This window comes from Rattus norvegicus, chromosome 7 (assembly GCF_036323735.1).
Source record: "Rattus norvegicus strain BN/NHsdMcwi chromosome 7, GRCr8, whole genome shotgun sequence".
NCBI lineage: Eukaryota > Metazoa > Chordata > Mammalia > Rodentia > Muridae > Rattus > Rattus norvegicus.
The window spans coordinates 31,346,630-31,364,013 of record NC_086025.1 but is presented as its reverse complement, the minus strand read 5'-3'; the positions used below and the strand labels follow the sequence as shown (position 1 = coordinate 31,364,013).

The 17,384-nt window shown below is 44.3% G+C and overlaps 1 protein-coding gene across 7 annotated transcripts in view; it reads left to right on the top strand.

The window, feature by feature from the left end:
- Plxnc1 (plexin C1) overlaps positions 1 to 17,384 on the top strand; it is a 153,846-nt gene that overhangs the window by 66,810 nt on the left and 69,652 nt on the right. For all 7 annotated transcript variants that reach the window (XR_005486861.2, NM_001426988.1, XM_039080100.2 and 4 more), the window contains 4 exons: positions 6,870 to 7,014; positions 11,011 to 11,098; positions 12,984 to 13,086; positions 13,211 to 13,306. Coding sequence is in view for 6 of the 7 variants with exons in the window: in NM_001426988.1 (NP_001413917.1) it covers positions 6,870 to 7,014; positions 11,011 to 11,098; positions 12,984 to 13,086; positions 13,211 to 13,306 (432 nt within the window). In the remaining variant the exon portion in view is untranslated. The remainder of the gene's footprint in view (positions 1 to 6,869; positions 7,015 to 11,010; positions 11,099 to 12,983; positions 13,087 to 13,210; positions 13,307 to 17,384) is intronic.

Below are 17,384 nucleotides of genomic sequence, written 5' to 3'. Positions count from 1 at the left end.
ATTTAATTGTAAACAGATACATTATTACACAAATACTTTGTATGTTTGTACCTTGTGTACATAGTGTTCAATAGATGGCAACGGTGATTAATTTGCCTTGATTTTTAAATAGCGAGATGGTTCCTAAAATACAGCTCATTGGCGAGTATAAGGATTTTAAAGATCAGATGTTTTAAAGATAAAATAAGCACTAGAAGAATTTTATTAAAAAGCAGTAACTTACAAACTCTGGAAACATTCACTTCATAATTTGGGTTAAATGGAAAAGTTCCTAATTCAGGGTTGGTGAGAGGGCTCAGCTGTTGAGAGCACTTGCTATTCTTCCAGAGGACCAAAGCTCAACTCCTAGGCGAGGGGCTCACAACCACCTGTAACTCCAGATCTGATGCCCATGGGCAACTACACACACACACACACACACACACACACACACACATGCACGCACGCACACACACGCACACACATGCACACACACACATGCACACAGAGGGGGGGCATATACTCTCTTACATACAAGTAAATAGAACAGTAAAATCTTTTAAAATATATAAAGAAAATCTTAGATAAGTAATTTACATAAAAGTCACAAGAAATTACATACATTACATAGTTTGAAAGTATGATTTTTTTTAGCTCTGAAGTATAAAAATGACAAAAGAAGAGTATTTACACAATCAGCGTACTTTACAAAACAGTTTTGGGCTAGAGCTAGAGGGGTCGCCTAGCGTATGGCTTAACCCCCAACACTGGCCAAAAAAAAATAACTATATAAGAAGGAACATGAATTAATAAAGCATATACTTCTGCAAAGTATTTGCCGTAGCTAAAATCTTTCAAGACAAGAAAGCTAGAGGGGAAAAGGAAAAGATTAAGACACCAAAAAGCCAGTGGTCAAAGGCACTCGTTCTCAAAGAACGGATGTGGGAAAGTAGCTGTAAATTTGGAAATACGTTCAACCTTGCTAGTTATGGAATAAATACAAATTAAGGCGATAAGAAGTTATGCTAGCACCCGGTGTTGCTGATGCCAATTAGCACAAGCCCTTTCGGAAAGCAATTTGGCAGTATGTCTCAAAAGTAATAAATATATTCAGTTTGTTTAAATCGCTAATTCCAGGCATAGAATCCAAGGGAGCAACTTGAAAGAAGAAAGCCCTATGCGCAAACCTCCACTGTGGCCACATTTATAGCATTAGAAACCTGTTTGGCAATAAAGAGAAAGTTAAGTAAAATAAGGCCCTTGCGTGTCAATGTGATGTAATGTTCTGCAGCAGTGGGTTCTCTGGCCCTGTGTTGATTGCGGTCCAATTCATTCCCCAACCATCCCTGCATCCCACCTGACCCAGAGTGCTACCCTTTCCTCTTCGTTCAGCTCTGCTCAAGAAAGAGTCACGGATCTCATACTGAGTAAGGATTCTCAGACTGGGTTTAGGAAGCTTTCTTAGTTACTTCTCTGTTGCTGTGATGAAACACCAGGACCATGGCAACCTAGAGAAGGGAGCATTAGCGCTTGGGCTTATGGTTTCAGAGGGACGCGAGTAAGTCCATGATGGTGGGGTGGTGGCAAGGGGACAGACGGTAGGACAGGGATGGGAAGCTGGAAGCTCATCTTGAACTGTAAGTGTGACACACACACACACACACACACACACACACACACACACACGGGGGGGGGGGCGGAGAGCAACAAAGTTGTACCACCTAGTGCTACCAACTGGGGACCAAGTGCTCAAAAATCTGAAGTCCTTCAAATCACTAGGGAAGCCAGAGCTTTAGCTTTTTAACTGCATTCATCAGGAACACAGCGTCAGTCAGTCAGTCAGTCAGTCAGCCAGCCAGCCAGCCAGCCAGTCTCTCTCCTTCTCCCTCTCCCTCACTCCCCTCCTCTCTCTCTCACACACACACACACACACAGACACAGATACAGACACACAGACACAGACACAGACACACACACACACACAGACACACACACACACACACACACACCCTTTGCTTCCTGACTCTGAGCTCCTCCTACTCTACCTAAAACAATACACTGGCTTCTATTTCCAGGTTAGCCCCACTGGGCTGCTCCCTCACTGCTCCCCTGATCCTGTTCTTGCCAAGGTCACCGTTGACCTCCATGTAGCCATCCTAAAGTCCTTGTCCTACTAGGATGATTGACAGTAGTCTTTTAAAGTTGATTGATTAATTAATCAATTAATATTTGCTTGCTTATATGTGGCTATACCCAGAGGCCTATACAGGGCAGCAGGTTTCCTCTTCTAGCTCTTCTGTCTCTTTTGAGACAGGTTTTCCCTGAACTTGGGACTCACATTGGTTTTTGGTTTAGGCTAGAAGCCAGTAAATGATCCTGTGGGTCCACTAGGCTTGCAGCTGAGGTTATAGGCATTTGCAGGGATGCCCAGCCTTTTGTGTGTGTGCTGGAGTCCAAACTCTGGTCCTTATGATTGTGGAGCAAGCACTGTTGACCCCTGATCACCTGTCCAGTCCTGACTCCCTCTTCCGGTCCTTTGCATAACACACCCTGTCTTAGTCACTCTTCTACTGTTGTGACAAAAAGCCATGGCCAGGACAACTTGTAAATAAACCATTTAATTGGGCTTAGAGTTTTCAGGGGTTTAGCTTTTCTCCCTGATGGTGGAGTAAAGGCTTACAGTTCACATGTTAATCCGCAAGTAGACAGAGAGAGAACACTCGGAATGCTGTAAGCCTTTTGAATCCTCAAAGCCCACCCCCAGTGACACACCTCCTCTACTAAGGCCATACCTTCTAATCCCTCCCAAAATGTCCTACCAGTTGGTAACAAGTATTCAAATATATGAGCCTAAGGGTGCCATTCTCATTCAAGCCAACACATAACCTCTCCACTTCTCCCTATGTCGCATCACATCTTGTTAACTAAAAAAATATATATATCATATACAATAAATGATATATTATAACACATATTCATACATATGGGACATATCTACATCTACATGTATACATGTACACATATCAACATATGCACATATATACACATATACATATGGGGCATATCCACTTATCTACATATCTACATATATACCATCTATACATCCCGGTTTGAACTCATTCTTTTTTTTTTTTTTTTCTTTTTCTTTTTTTCGGAGCTGGGGACCGAACCCAGGACCTTGCACTTGCTAGGCAAGTGCTCTACCACTGAGCTAAATCCCCAACCCTGGACTCATTCTTTTTACTCTTTGTCTGTACAATCTTATCCACTTATCCATTTCCACGGCTTCATATATCATCCATACATTCAGATTTCTTTTTTTTTTCTTTTATCAGATTTCTTTTGTGTCTAGCCGGTATCGATCCTCTGACCTTCAGGCCTATCTTGATATATCCTTTTGATGCCATACAAGAATCTTGACCTTGAGAGATACCCTACCCCTTCAGCAAGTCCCGTGTCAGCATATACTACTCCTGGTGCCTCCATCCATCATTCTCTTCACCAGAATCCTCACATTCACATTCCTCCCTCCAATCCTGTTCATCCGACCTCTGGACTGTCCCTCGAATTGGTCCGATTCTTTCTATTTCACTGTGCTACTACAGCTCAGGCTTCTGTCATCTCTTGACGATCTCTTGATGCCATGTGACCCTCCCGCTTGACTCTACTGGGATGTCTGTCTGTCAGTCTGTAAACTCTCAAAGGACAAGTACTGTAGCTGTTTAGCTAATTGGCTATTTGGTGCCTTGAACAGCATTTGGCCATGTTTAGGGGCTTATTGTTTATTTATAGACTAAATAAGCAGAATGGTTACATTTATGTAAAAATTATGTGTGAGAACTACAAGGAAATGGGGAATAATTAAAGAGCTGAGGAAAACAGGGTTTAGAAACCCCACTGATGAAGGAATTCAGAGTAAGATACACACAAATAAGAAATATGTCGTTCTGCACCAGCATGTGTGACAGACAGAGTATCCTGGGGTAAAGAAGCCAGTATGAACGAGACTGCAGGTCCCTGAAGACGAACTAGCAGGACAATTTAGAGTTCATTCCCGTGCTCCCATCTTGTAGAGTTTGTGGTGGTACATGCCTGTTAAGCCAGCTCCTCAGAAGGCTGAGGCAGGAGGATCACAGACTGAGGCCAGCTGGGTTGCTTATGCAGATGAGTTGGAAAGTGCTTGCCTAGCATGTAAGGCCTTGCCTCCAATACACAGTGTCACCGAGAGGTAGGAAGCGTCTCATATAGATGGTTGGACTTCAGGTCAGGTGATCTCGGGCTGACAGAACCTGCTTCCCACAGCTTGATTCCATGGACTGGAAACACTTTTTTTTTTAATTGAAAGATTGGGGTATAGATTCAGCAAGCTGTTAGGGGGCACCAGGAGAGACAGCAGAGAAGACATAGGTGGCCATCTAGGAAGTCTGAGCAGAGGTCAGGAAGATGAGAACGAAGGCCCCCCAGGTGGCCCAGGCCACTGTTCTCTATCACAGGTGAAAGGGTTACCTGGTCCTCCACTCCAGCTTCCCACTCCTAACCCATCAGGTTCCCTCCCTGATATCAACTGATCTGCTAGCCTTTAACCCTTTAACTCCCTTTCTCAATGGGAGAACTAGCTGCCTTGTTTTTTGGTTTGGTTTGGTTTCGTTTTAGATGTTTCACTTGGAGAAATCTGCTTCAGGAGTTTGGAACTTCAAGACTTTCTTTTTGTTCCTCCTACACACGCACTACACCTCTACACATACACAAACACTCAGAAAAGCCTCTTCCTGTGAATCTCATCATGGGCTTAGCCACACAGTAAAACATAGCTAATTTTAAAAGTAGATTGAGCTATTATCTGATGGCATTCATAGGAAGTAATAAAGAGGTGGCAAGGGTGGGGGCTGGGGATTTAGCTCAGTGGTAGAGCGCTTACCTAGGAAGCGCAAGGCCCTGGGTTCGGTCCCCAGCTCCGAAAAAAAAAAAAAAAACCCAAAAAAAAAACTAAAAAAAAAAAAGAGGTGGCAAGGGTACCACCCAGAAGATCAAGGAGCAGCCTCTTAAATAAGTCATGGATCAGAGTCATGCAAATGAAAATAAAATCCCATGTTTGGATGTGAATGCTTTATAATGTAGAGACATATGTTTCACTGAAATGACTGTACTTTTACTGTTTCAGTTAGATACACCGTCACCTCAACCTCTTTTGGATGAGATAATTGTGAATCTCAAAAAACATGTCTAGGAATTCCTATGAAAATAAAGATAAATAAGGAGGCACTTGCCTTATTAGCTATTTAAAGTAGTAAAAACTTAGTGACCGTGGGATAGAAGTAGATTACAAATATATTGCCATACATTGCAAAAAGGACATTGTGGTGGCTTGAATAGGAGTGGTCCTCATGGACGCTTGTGTTTGGATGCTTGGCCATAGGGAGTGTGTCCTTGTTGGAGGAATTGTGCCACTGGGGAGGCGGGCTTTGAGGTAATGTGTCTGTGCCAGCTATGCCCAGTGTGGTAGACAGTCCCCTGCTGCTGCCTGTGGATTGAGAAGTAGAACTCTCAGCTCCTTCCCTAGAACCATGTCTGCCTGCACACTGCCATGCTTCTTGCTAGGACAATAGGGGACTAAACCTCTGAACCTGTAAGCCAGCCCCCGATTAAATGTTTCCCTTTATAAGAGTCTGGGCGTCTCTTTACAGCAAACCCTAAGACAGGTATCTCGAGGGATGGGGAGATTAGGAGGTTAAGCGTACTCGTTGCTCTTAGAGGGGATCCTGGTTTGGTTCTCAGCACACACTTGGCAGCTCATAGCTATTCATAGCTCCAGTTTAAGGGGATGCTGCCTTCCCAACCTCCAGGATACAGGCACATACAGACACACATACACACACACACACACACACACACACACACACACACACATATATATATATGTATATATATATGTGAAGGAAATACATTCATGCAAATGAAATACATAAATCTAAAACATTTTCTGAAGTAAAAGTGATACCTTGGTTCAATGGGAGAAGGAGAGAGTTTTGTTGTTTAGAAAATGGCGAGGATATAGCTAATTAGCCATCTGGATAAAAATAAAATTGGACTTCTATCCCACACTATATATACACAAATAAATTCCAGATGGGCTGAAAATGTAAGTTTAAAAAACAAAACAATAAAGAGGATGGTACTATTTAATCCTCGTCTGTAAGCTAGAGTTTAGGATGCATTTAATAGTCAAAACAAGAGCCCCTGTATCTGATTACATGAAGAGACGCCGTGTAAGGGTGCGAGATTATGGAAACAAAAGGAAAAACCAGTGGTAAATGATGAGAGAGTGTGTGTCAGGAATATGACAGATAAGGATTAATATCTACATGGTACAGAGAGCTCTTCGAAATTGATAAGAAAAAAGTATAGAGTAGAAATGTGGTCAAAAACTTGGAATATGCAATTCACAGATGAACAAATCAAACAGCCAGCAAAACCATCTCTGTTTTTATATCAGCTCCCTAAAGAAACTCCCCTTTCCATGGCAGACTGTCTTAGTTAGGGTTTCTATTTGCTGTGAAGAGACACCATGACCATGACAACTCTTTATAAGGAAACCAGTTAATTGGTGCTGGCTTACAGTTTCAGAGTTTCATCGTTGTCATGGTAATGAGCAGGAAGAGATGGTGAGCCACATTAGGCCTGACTTGAACTTCTGAGGCCTAAAAGTCAACCCCCTAATAAAGCACTTCCTCCAACAAGGCCACACCTTCTAATAGTGCCAGTTCTATGAGCCTACGGGGCCATTTTTGTTCAAAGAACCACACAGGTCCAAAGGTGACTTCCCATAAGGCTTTAGGAGGGATGTTGATGATACAGACCAACCGCATGACTGTGTCTTCCCCTCTGCACAGACCACAGTGACCATTGTGGGAAGCGTCTCTGCGAGACACTCGGAGTGCGTGGTGAAGAACGCAGACACGGGCAAGCTGCTTTGCCAGGGGAGAAGCCAGATGAACCGGACCTGTGCCTGCAACATCCCTAGCAGACCCAGCAACAGTATGTGGATTCCTCTGGGCAATTGTTATAAAGTCAAGAAGCAAGAGCCTCTCCCAACTTCAGTTCCTGGGGCTTGGGATAGTTCCCTTCCTGTCTCTTTACTCTACCCCTGGTTCCTACCTGAGTCTTCCTTACTGCCCTAGCTCCTGAATCTACCCCAGCCCCTCACTCTCTGATATGACTGGAGAGAGATAGGGGAGGAGATGTTGGCTGGGAGAGCTTGGGAAAGCAAGAAACCTTTGGGCTGATTCTTTCCAGGTGGGTGAGATGGTTCAGAGTTCAGAAAAGCAGTGATGCGTTAGGTGAGATAAGATAGCATTCCAAGTTCATTTCATTCATTCATTCATTCATTCATTCATTCATTCATACAGGAAGTATGAACATCTGGGTACAAAGGATTGTGCTAGGTTCCCGGAATATGAAGGTGTAAACAGATTAAGCTGACCCTTGCTTCAGAATCCTTATAACCTATTATGGTTACACCGTAGAGTACACATGTTGGTGTGTGTGTAGTATATAAATGTCGGGTTATAATGTAGTATTATTGGGTACCTATAACCATAAAGGCACCTTTATGTCTTAGTTTGGGTTTTCTTGCTGTGAAGAGACACCATGACCATGACAACTCTTATAGGGAAAACATCTAATTGGGGCTGGGCTACAGTCTCAGAGGTTTAGTCCATTGTCATCATGGTGGGAAGCCCGGCAGTATCCAGGCAGACACGGTGCTGGAGATGGAGCAGAGAGTTCTACATCTGGATCCACAGGCAGCAGGAAGAGACAGTGAGCCACACTAGGCCAGGCTGGAGCTTACGAGACCTCATATCCCAGCCCAGGGACACACTTTCTCCAACAAAGCCACACCTACTCCAACAAGACCACACTTCTCAATAGCGCCATCCCTATGAGCCTATGGGGCCATTTTCATTCAAGCTACCACACCTGGGGTGGGCAAGGATCTCTTTCTGGGTAAGTGATATCAGTCTTACAAGAATGGGGGATGCACAGAGATAAGCTGGAGAAAAGGGAGAAACTGATGCAACCAGAGACCAGCTTGTGTGCTAGACAGAAGAGTGGAAGGGGCTTGGGTTGAGGAGCTAAAGAAAGGTTCTCTATGAGTAAGGCAAGTGGGGTAGGGCCAAGGGGCCCTGGACACTAAGGGAGCTAGGAAACAACATGCCGTGTGTAGAATTGCGTCTAGCCCAGTGTGTCCATTTCTAATCAGTAAATTTTTAGGGAGAGGATGGACAGGTAGATGGCAATGAATGGAGAGGAAAGAAGGGAAAAGGATGAACTGAAACACTTGGTTCCTAAGGAGTGTCTAATAGAAAAGCCATCGAAGTGGTTTAGACAAGAGAGAGTGAGAGCGGAAATTAGAGGTAAATGGATCTGAAGCGGTCTAGGGATGTCCGGGAGGCTCAAAAGAGGATTTATGAGACTGTTAATATGGAAAAGACTTGGGAGAGTTAAGGCGATGGTGGATGCCTCCTGGAATGTGCGGCATGATCACACTGGAGCTGTTTGAGTTGCTTGTGAGCAACGGAGTTAATACCGGGTGTCGTAAAGATAGACAGAAACTTACTGCTTGTAGTTCCAGAGGCTCGGGATCCCAGATGAGGGCATCAAATGATTCAGTGTACGGTGATGGCTCTCTCTCTGCTTCAGAGATGATGCCCAACCATCCTTATAAGGACACCAATCCCATTGACAAGGAGGAAGTCCTCACGATTTAACATCTTCCCAAAGGCTCACCTTATAATATTATCACATTCAGTATTGAATTCCCAAATAGAAACTTAGAGGGTATACCAAACGTCAAGCCTAGAGCACTCAAGAGGAGCCTTCTTCCCTCAAGAGGGAACTGGATGCACAAAACCAGGGTCACGAGCTAAAAATGTCCCTTGCAATCATTGGATCTGGATACTTTAAGAGTGCATCCGTTTTCTTCCCTTGGATGCACACAAGTTCAGTTGTCCACTCCTTGTGCTCAGCTGTCTGAAGCCATTGACAAAAACTTAATTTATGCACTCTCTCTCTCTCTCTCCCCCCCCTCTCTCTTTGTGTGTGTGTGTGTGTGTGTGTGTGTGTGTGTGTGCACATGCATATGCTCATGGGGCACTGTTTCACTACGTAGCAAATCTCCTGCTTCAGCCTCCTGTGTGTTAGAACTATATGTATGTATGTATGTATGTATGTATGTATGTATGTATGTATGCATGTATGAATGTATTTCCAGACATGATCCATCATGTCTACTTTCCTGGCCTATTTTAGCTGGCTTTTCTTCTACTGTCAGTCTTGTTTTCCTTAACTTTGAAACAGTGGAGAAAGGTCCCATACACCCTTGTTAGTCCTCCTGCCACACCTTTGGTTCCCCAGAGGCACCCCTATCTTGCACCTAAATTCTACATGGAGTCCAAACTACTCACATGGTGCTCCCTTGACTTCTGTGTCTCCTTCACCTTGGCTTTTTACCTCTTCTAGAACTGTAAGTGCTTCCAGAGGAAAGGTCGTGAATATTCATTTCCCTGTGAAATTTCCAATGTGTTTTGCACGGTTGGTACTCGGTAAAGTCTGACTTCCTTGACACCCTCCCTGGGCACTTGTCAATTCTATGGAAATGTATTTTCCCTGGGAGTCCCTCAGCGCTAAGTGGCCATGTGTTCGCCTCACTAACATGCATCAAGTGTCTGTTCAGGTGCCCCTGCCGAGAGGTCGTGTCAGCCCTCCAGACCTCCTTGTCTTTAGAACAAAAGATTATCACTTCACATAAGTCCACTTCACGTGAGCAGAATGCCGCGTGGAATCCTAGCCATCAGAGGAAGAAGCCCTTGTGCTGGAGAGAGACATCTCCATGCGAGGATCCTTAGAGTTTGTGAACAGCACACTAATAAAGTATGAGGAGGGCATGCGCCAAGGTGTCCCTATCAACAGGGAAAGGTATTTTCTCCAGACCTGGAGGGTCCCTGAAGGAAGGGTCAGTAAGGAATCCCTCTAAACTCTCCCATAATACAAGGAACTTAGGGATGTCTACAAAGTCAGGCCGACTTCTCACAACGTCAAGACTTCCATTTAACAGTCCTCATGAATTCCCACGAGTAAGGAGATATTATTTCCTCTGTATTAGTGCTGGTCCTTGCTTGGACCTAACAGGGTCACAATGGTGTGGCTGTGGACCATGGTACCCAAAGGCTTGTCTCTGTGCTCATTACGTTGGGAGGGGCATTACAATATACAGGTTCTGAGACCAGCCTCAGGTCTGTTGAGTCATCGTGGCTTGGACTACAGCTCTGGTGTTGAGATTTCCCCAAAGTCTTTGTGATCCTGATCCATGGCAGGTTTAAGCCTTGGATCCAGCATAGAGGTTTAGCTGCTTTTCTCCACTGCTGACTTAGCATAGGTTTTTTTACCCCCTATTTTATTCTTTTGGAGTTTCCTAACCAACGCATAAGGTTTTCGGAAGCAAACCAGCAAATCTTCATTTGACAGCAGCTGACTCCAAGGAGATCTCCGGGCCTCTCACCCCCAGGGTGTCACATTTAGGGTTTCTTAGGTAAATATTTACCGAGTGTGGACTTTTCTGAAGGTGCAGATTTTCTTTTCCTGCATGCTGGCACTCATGTTCTCGGCACTTCTTGCTCGGTGACTTGTTTTATTCTCATGCCTTGGCCAATTACAAGCTGAGGTAGTGATCCCAGCGAGAGCTCGGGATGTAAATGGGCTGTAAAATGACTTTTCCTGGTGATTATCTGTGGGAGCCTTGGAGCTAGCATCGGCCTCAGTCTGTTTGGAGGCTTATGCTGTGCACCGTGGCTGCCTGACATGAACAGCCCGTGGGGAAGGAGCCACACACTGATTGAAATGTTGGCGAACAGCTGGCACACCCGTACCCTCTGCGTAGAAGAGGCAGGAATATTTCTTCCTTCTTTTGTGTCTCCAGCCTGACTGTGGCGGGAACCCTCCATGAGTGACTTTCCCCCCTTTCTCCTCCTCCAGATGTCTTTGTCGTCAACGCCACCTTCACCTTTCCATCTTGGAGCGTATCGGAAAGATTCAACTTCACCAACTGCGCGTCAGTGAGAGAGTAAGATTGGCTCTGGCATTTCAATGTTCTCATTGCTTGGGAATTTATTTGGTTTACGCCTCCATTTCCTAAAGAACTCTTTTGTGGACTAGAACTTTCCAAAGTGCCTTTTGGAGCATGGCCTAACTGGAGCTGGGAGAGTCACGGAGGTAATAAACCGTGCTCGCTCATTCAAGGCCTAACGAGGAAACTGGAGCGGCTGAGGAGAGCATGCGCCAAGGTGTCCCTATCAACAGGGAAAGGTATTTTCCCCAGACCTGGAGGGTCCCTGCAGGAAGGATCAGTAAGGAATCCCTCTAAACTCCCCCATAATGCAAATGGCTTTGGGAGTTTGGCCAGAGCAGTGAGACCCGTGTGTGAGGGCAAGTTGAAGTCTACTTCACCAAAATGGCGTATTCATTTTGCTCGCTTTCTGTGGTGCTAGGGAACCGGACTTGTGGGCCTTGAGCATGCTAAGCATATCTACCACTTAGCAACCCTAGCCCTGTGTCTTCCATTTACTACTATTGGCCATATTCAGCGATGAACCCTTTGAATTTGGACTCCAACTCCCTCCTAAAGGAGAGAGAAGATGGGGGAAATAGTCTTTTCAGAGGCCTGTCCTCTGAAGTTGGGATGGAGGACACATGCAGGCTGTGTTACCAGAGACGAGTTATTCATTCTGGGGTGTGATCGGACAACAGAACAGCTTCCAAACTGGTCCGGAAATCACTATAGGAAACGTGAAGTCAGACCGTGTCAGGTTATCTCTACCAAAGAGGTGCATTGGAAGGTCTCACAAGCCGAGAGTTGGCAACGTCTAAGAAGCAGAATGGATTTAGGGAAGAAAAACAGGATGCTTGATATTGGGAGCCTCTGACCCAGCAAACAGGAAAAAGGAAGAGGGAACGAAGTAGAACTTAGGGATGTGAAGAAAGTTTAAAGATGTCTCTCTGTAGATCCCTCTGCTTTAGAGTCCAGGTAGAAGGAAAGGACATACCCCAGGGTCCCACTGCTGGGTAAATTATAGCCAGATCCAACAGCCTGAAGTGCACCTATTCAGGGACCTGCTTTGGGGAGAGGCTCCCTCCCTGAAACGTAATCTGTTTTCTGACCTCAGGAAACTACTTTCTGTAGATTAGGAATATATAAGCATATATGAATCCGGCCCAGGAGGACTCCCTGTTTGTGGCTTCTCATCACTTCCTGCTAAGTTTTCTTGAGGCATCCTCAGCTAGCTCTCCAGACCAGACCCAATCTTTCTTCTAGGGATACGGTCTCAGCCTGATCTCTGATCGTTCTTTATGCATGGAGGGCATTCTCAAGCCCTGCGCAATCACCCACGCACGATGCCCCACTTGATTAGCAGGCCCAACTCTCCCTTCATTGGTTTGTAAAGCAAACAGTGGTGCCCCTCCTCTCCGCCTGCCAGGGGATGCTTTTTGTCTCATACCAAGGAGTTGGCAGCACAGCTGCTCCAGAGAGTGAGGGCTTTGCTGCTCCGCTGAGTGGCAGTCGGGAGAGAAAGACCCGTCTTTACAGAGGCTCACCTGAGGGTGAACAAATAGCTCCCGTGTTCAGAATCAGCTTCAGTGGGTTCCTGTTATCAACAGACCAGCGGGTGACCCTAGCTTCGGGTCTCCATGGCAACACCTCCGTTGAGCGTGATGACAACCCGTCAACTTACAGGGCTTTCCAGAGAAGGGCATAAAACCTTACTCTCTTCCCAACCTCAAAGGGCCATCCTTCCTCTCTTTGTCCATCCTGGGCTGGTTGAAGATTTTATTATTATTAGTAGCATCACTCCTGTATGTTCTCAACCTGTAGCACCCCCGAGGGAAATTTCTGGAGTGTGAATAATCCCCTGAAAGATATAGAAACTAAGTTGGTTTTTCCATGTTGCCAGATGCCCAGCATGTATTGAAACTGGCTGTGCTTGGTGTAAACGGGACAAAAGATGCATCCATCCCTTCACCCCCTGCGAACCGTCGGATTATGAGAGGAATCAGGTAAAGTGGCATTCAAAGTACCATGACCATCTGTCTACCAGAATCGAGTGCCTGTGTGCACACCACCCCACCCCTTCCTGCCTGTCTCCCTTTGATGTTGAAGGGGTGTTCTCCTCCAATGCAGGAGCTCTGTCACGTTGCTGTGGAGAAACCACCCAAGGACTCAGGAGGAGGAAGAGTCAAGGAGAGCAAGAGAAACAGAACCGACCCGGCTTTGCAGGTCAGACTCAACTTTTGTGTTGATCATGGAAAGACAAAACGCCCCCCTTTGATGACAACAACAAATCCCATGACTTTGGGTTTCCTTTCTAAAATTCCCCATCTATGACCCCAGCTTCTCCCCCCCAATACACACTTTTTGGGGGGTTCATTTTTAACCAAGTTTCACATAATCGGCTCAATACATCAAAGGCTTCACATTCGCATAAAGGAAATTAAAACTCTGTAATTGTGAAAAATGACGCTGTTCCCATAGAAGGTGACTTTGTGGCTCATTGGGGAAAGTGTAGCGTACAACTGAGGTGACCTCGGTTCCAACCAGATACTATGACTTCACTAATGGCCGGCGCTACGCGTGTGGGTAGGGGCCTATGCAAAATACGCAAGCCGACCTTGCTTATCTTTTTGTTCGATTTATGGAGTTGATCGAACCCATCATTAATGAATGCCAAGATAGAACGGCTACAGGATGTGTGCATCTCCTTCCCTTGTGCCTCTCAAAAGTGGTGATTTTTTTTTTCCCCATGAAAATTTCCTGGAAAATTCTCTTGCTTTTTCTTCACAGTTATAGTTAATTACCACCGTCTAGATATCAGTCGTGTACAAAAAGAAGGCCTGAGACCATGTGAGTTTTTCCGAGCAGGACATGTGTGACTCTGTTTAGTTCCGTGGTGGTTCCCTTCAGTTGGCAGAAGTTCCTTAAGTGTTTACATGTGGTGTCACGCACACGGAGTGGACAGGTTCCCTCCCTCATGCTCTTCCGACTCTGTCAGAAGCAGACAAATTAAGCTCAGCACTGGAAGGAACTCAAAGGGCCCAGTTCTCTATTCTGTGGCCAGTCTGGGGCTCCGACTTAGCCATCTGCAGCTACTTAAGGTCAAGTGTCAATACGAATAAGGGACACATTTTTAATCATTCCTGAAAAGTTGATAGTAACTTTAGGTGAATTAAGTAACAGGCTCAGGGCCTGTGAATCCAAATGGATTACGAAGTTAATTAAAGCATTAGTGAACCTTGGTGTGCCAATATCTCCGTCCTTTGCGTCTCTGAGGCTTAATTAAGTGTGGGGCTGCTTCTCTCCTCTCGGTGGTTTGCAAAAACTGAGACACAGTGACAGGAGCTTGGATGGAGAAGAGAGAAGCCTTTTGCTTTTAATTAAGCTTGGCGGTGGTGGTTTTCAGTTTTGGTAAACGGCAGGGACCATGAGATTTACCATCTTCACTGTTTTTAGTGTGCGCTTCCGTAATGTAAGTATCCCTTCACGCCGCGTGCACGGCCAGTCACTGCAATACTTTACAGCGAGCCAAACCGAAACTCTACACTCATTCAGTAACTCCGACCCCGCCCCCACCCCCGCCCCCAGGCTCCTGTAAACCCTTACTCTGTCTTCTCTTTGCCTCTTGTGACCAGCTTACTTCACTATCATTGAGCCCACCAGCTCACCGTGTTGTGGCACGAATTAGTAGACATTCTTTCCTTTTAACGGTTGGATAATATTCCAGCATGTGTGTATAACACATTTTATGTATCCATTCCTCCAGCCAGGGGCTCTTGGTGTGCTCTCATCACTTAAGCAATAGGATAAGTACAGTTAGAAACACAGGCGTAGAGCTGCCTCTTTTTTTTTTTTTCTTTTTTTCGGAGCTGGGGACCGAACCCAGGGCCTTGCGATTGCTAGGCAAGCGCTCTACCACTGAGCTAAATCCCCAACCCCTAGAGCTGCCTCTTAAAGCCACCTGTTTAATTCTTTTGGTCAACACTACAAAGTTAAGACTCCTGGAGCACACTGTAATTCTTTTTATTAAGCACCACCATCCAGTCTTCCATGGCTCTCTGTCTAGCTGAGGGTTCTACTAACAGGGCTCGAGGGTTTCTGTCTCTCACATCCTCTTGAGCGTTTTCCTTTTTTTGCTTTTTGGTCATTACTGTACTCACAGATGTGAACTGTAACCTCACAGGACTTTGGCTGTCTTCTCTGTGTGCATTGTGACTCCTTTTCTGCTCACCAGCTGATGTCTTCTACTAAACTCCTTTCCCATTGATTTGATTGGTTAACTTGTTTTCTTCCTTTGGGCACAAGAAGTATATTCTAGGGTTTAACCAGATACAACATTTGAAAGTATTTCCCATTCTGTAGGTTACCTCCCAACTCTGTTGAGGTCATGTGTGTGTCTATGTGTGTGTATATGTGTTTGTGTATGTGTGTTTGTGTGTATATGTCTGTATGTGTGTGTATCTATGTGTGTATGTATATATGTATGTATGCATGTGTATGTGTGTATGTGTGTTTATGTGTATATCTGTATATGTATATATATATGTGTATATGTGTGTATGTGTATATATATGGTGTATGTGTATATATGTGTGTTTGTATAAATGTGTGCATATGTGTATGTATGTAAAGTATGTGTATATGTGTGTATATGTGTATATATGTGTATTTGTGTGTATATGTATGTTTGTGTGTGCATGTATATATGTATGTTTGCATATGTGTGTATGTGTTTGTGTGAATATGTATGTGTATATCTGTATGTGTGTATATATGTATATATGTATATGTGAATGGGTATAAGTATGTGTGTTTATGTGTGTTTGTGTGTATGTGTGTATAGGTCTGTATGTGTGTATATATGTATGTAAGTATATGTGTATGTATGTGTTTATGTGTGTATATGTGTTTGTGTGTATATGTGTGTATGTGCATATGCATATATATAGATGTGTGAGCATGTGTTTATGTGTTTGTGTGCATATGTGTGTTTGTGTATATGTGTGCATATGTGTATGTATATAAAGTATGTGTGTATATGTGTGTAGTATGTATTAAGTATGTATATTTGTATGTGTATATATGCGTATATGTGTGTTTCTGTGTCTATGTGTGTGTGTGTCCATGTATATGCCTGTGTCTATGTGTATGTATGTGTGTGTCTGTGTGTACTACTAGATCTCAAACCCACAGCCTCATACACACTAGACAAGCACTCTACGTTAAGATATATCCCTGGACTAGTCATGTTCTTTGATACATAGAACTTTTAATTTCAATGACATCCAGTTTGCCTATTTTTTCTTTTGTTTCTTGTGCTTTGGGAGTCAGGCCCAAGACATGACTGCCTTTCAAACTTCCATTTTCTTCTTCGAGTTTTAACTCATCTATGCACAACTTACACACTGGAGTCAATTTTTGTAGATGCAGTAAAGAGGTTCAGTCGCCCTTCTGCAGACGGGTATTCTGCAGACAGATTTCCTTGAACACTCTCTCCCTGGATCAGTGGCTATAACACCCTCACTGAAAACCCCTTGGACTTATATCCTAAGGTCTCCTTCCTGTCCTACTGCCCTGTGCGTCTATCTGTCTGCCACGTTAATACCATAATGTCCATGCTTTTTTTTTTTTTTTTAGTATGTTTTGGAGCCAGAAAGTATGTGTCTTCCAACTTCTCTCTTATTTTTTTTATTGTTTGATAAGAAAACGACACATAAAACTTTCCTTCTGTTTTCCTCTGATTGTGCCACCTTGTAAAACAGAGCTGAAGATCTCAAGCCCTGTGAATGATGTCAAAGGTCAAGATCTAGAATGCTCATTACCACAGCCTCCCCAGGCTGCCCTTTTATAGCTCCACCTACCGCCTCCTCCTCCCACCAGCTCTGAGCCCCACAACCACTAACATGTTCTTCATTTCTAAAGTCTTGTCGCTTCTAGGGTTTTATGTAAATAGAATTATCTGGATGTACCCTTTGGGAGATTAGTTTTTTATTAAATTTGTTTTATGGATACATAAAAACAGATTATACATATTAAAGGAGTATCATGTGATGCAGTTAGATGGAAATTCAGTCAAGTTCTTGTATAGCAGTCTGGGCAGTGGCTTTGTAGGTGTCTTAAGGAGAGGGTGAAGCAGTCATAACACCCTGGCTTCCTGTATTATGCTTTCCTGTACCTTCTAAACCGTGATACTGTGGTTTAAAAAGTAGGGTCACCAAGAGAGAAAGGTAAGGCTCAAAGAAGCCAAGACCCAGATTTGCCTTCAACACTTCTCCATGGATCGCCCTTCTGTGTTTGGAGAAAG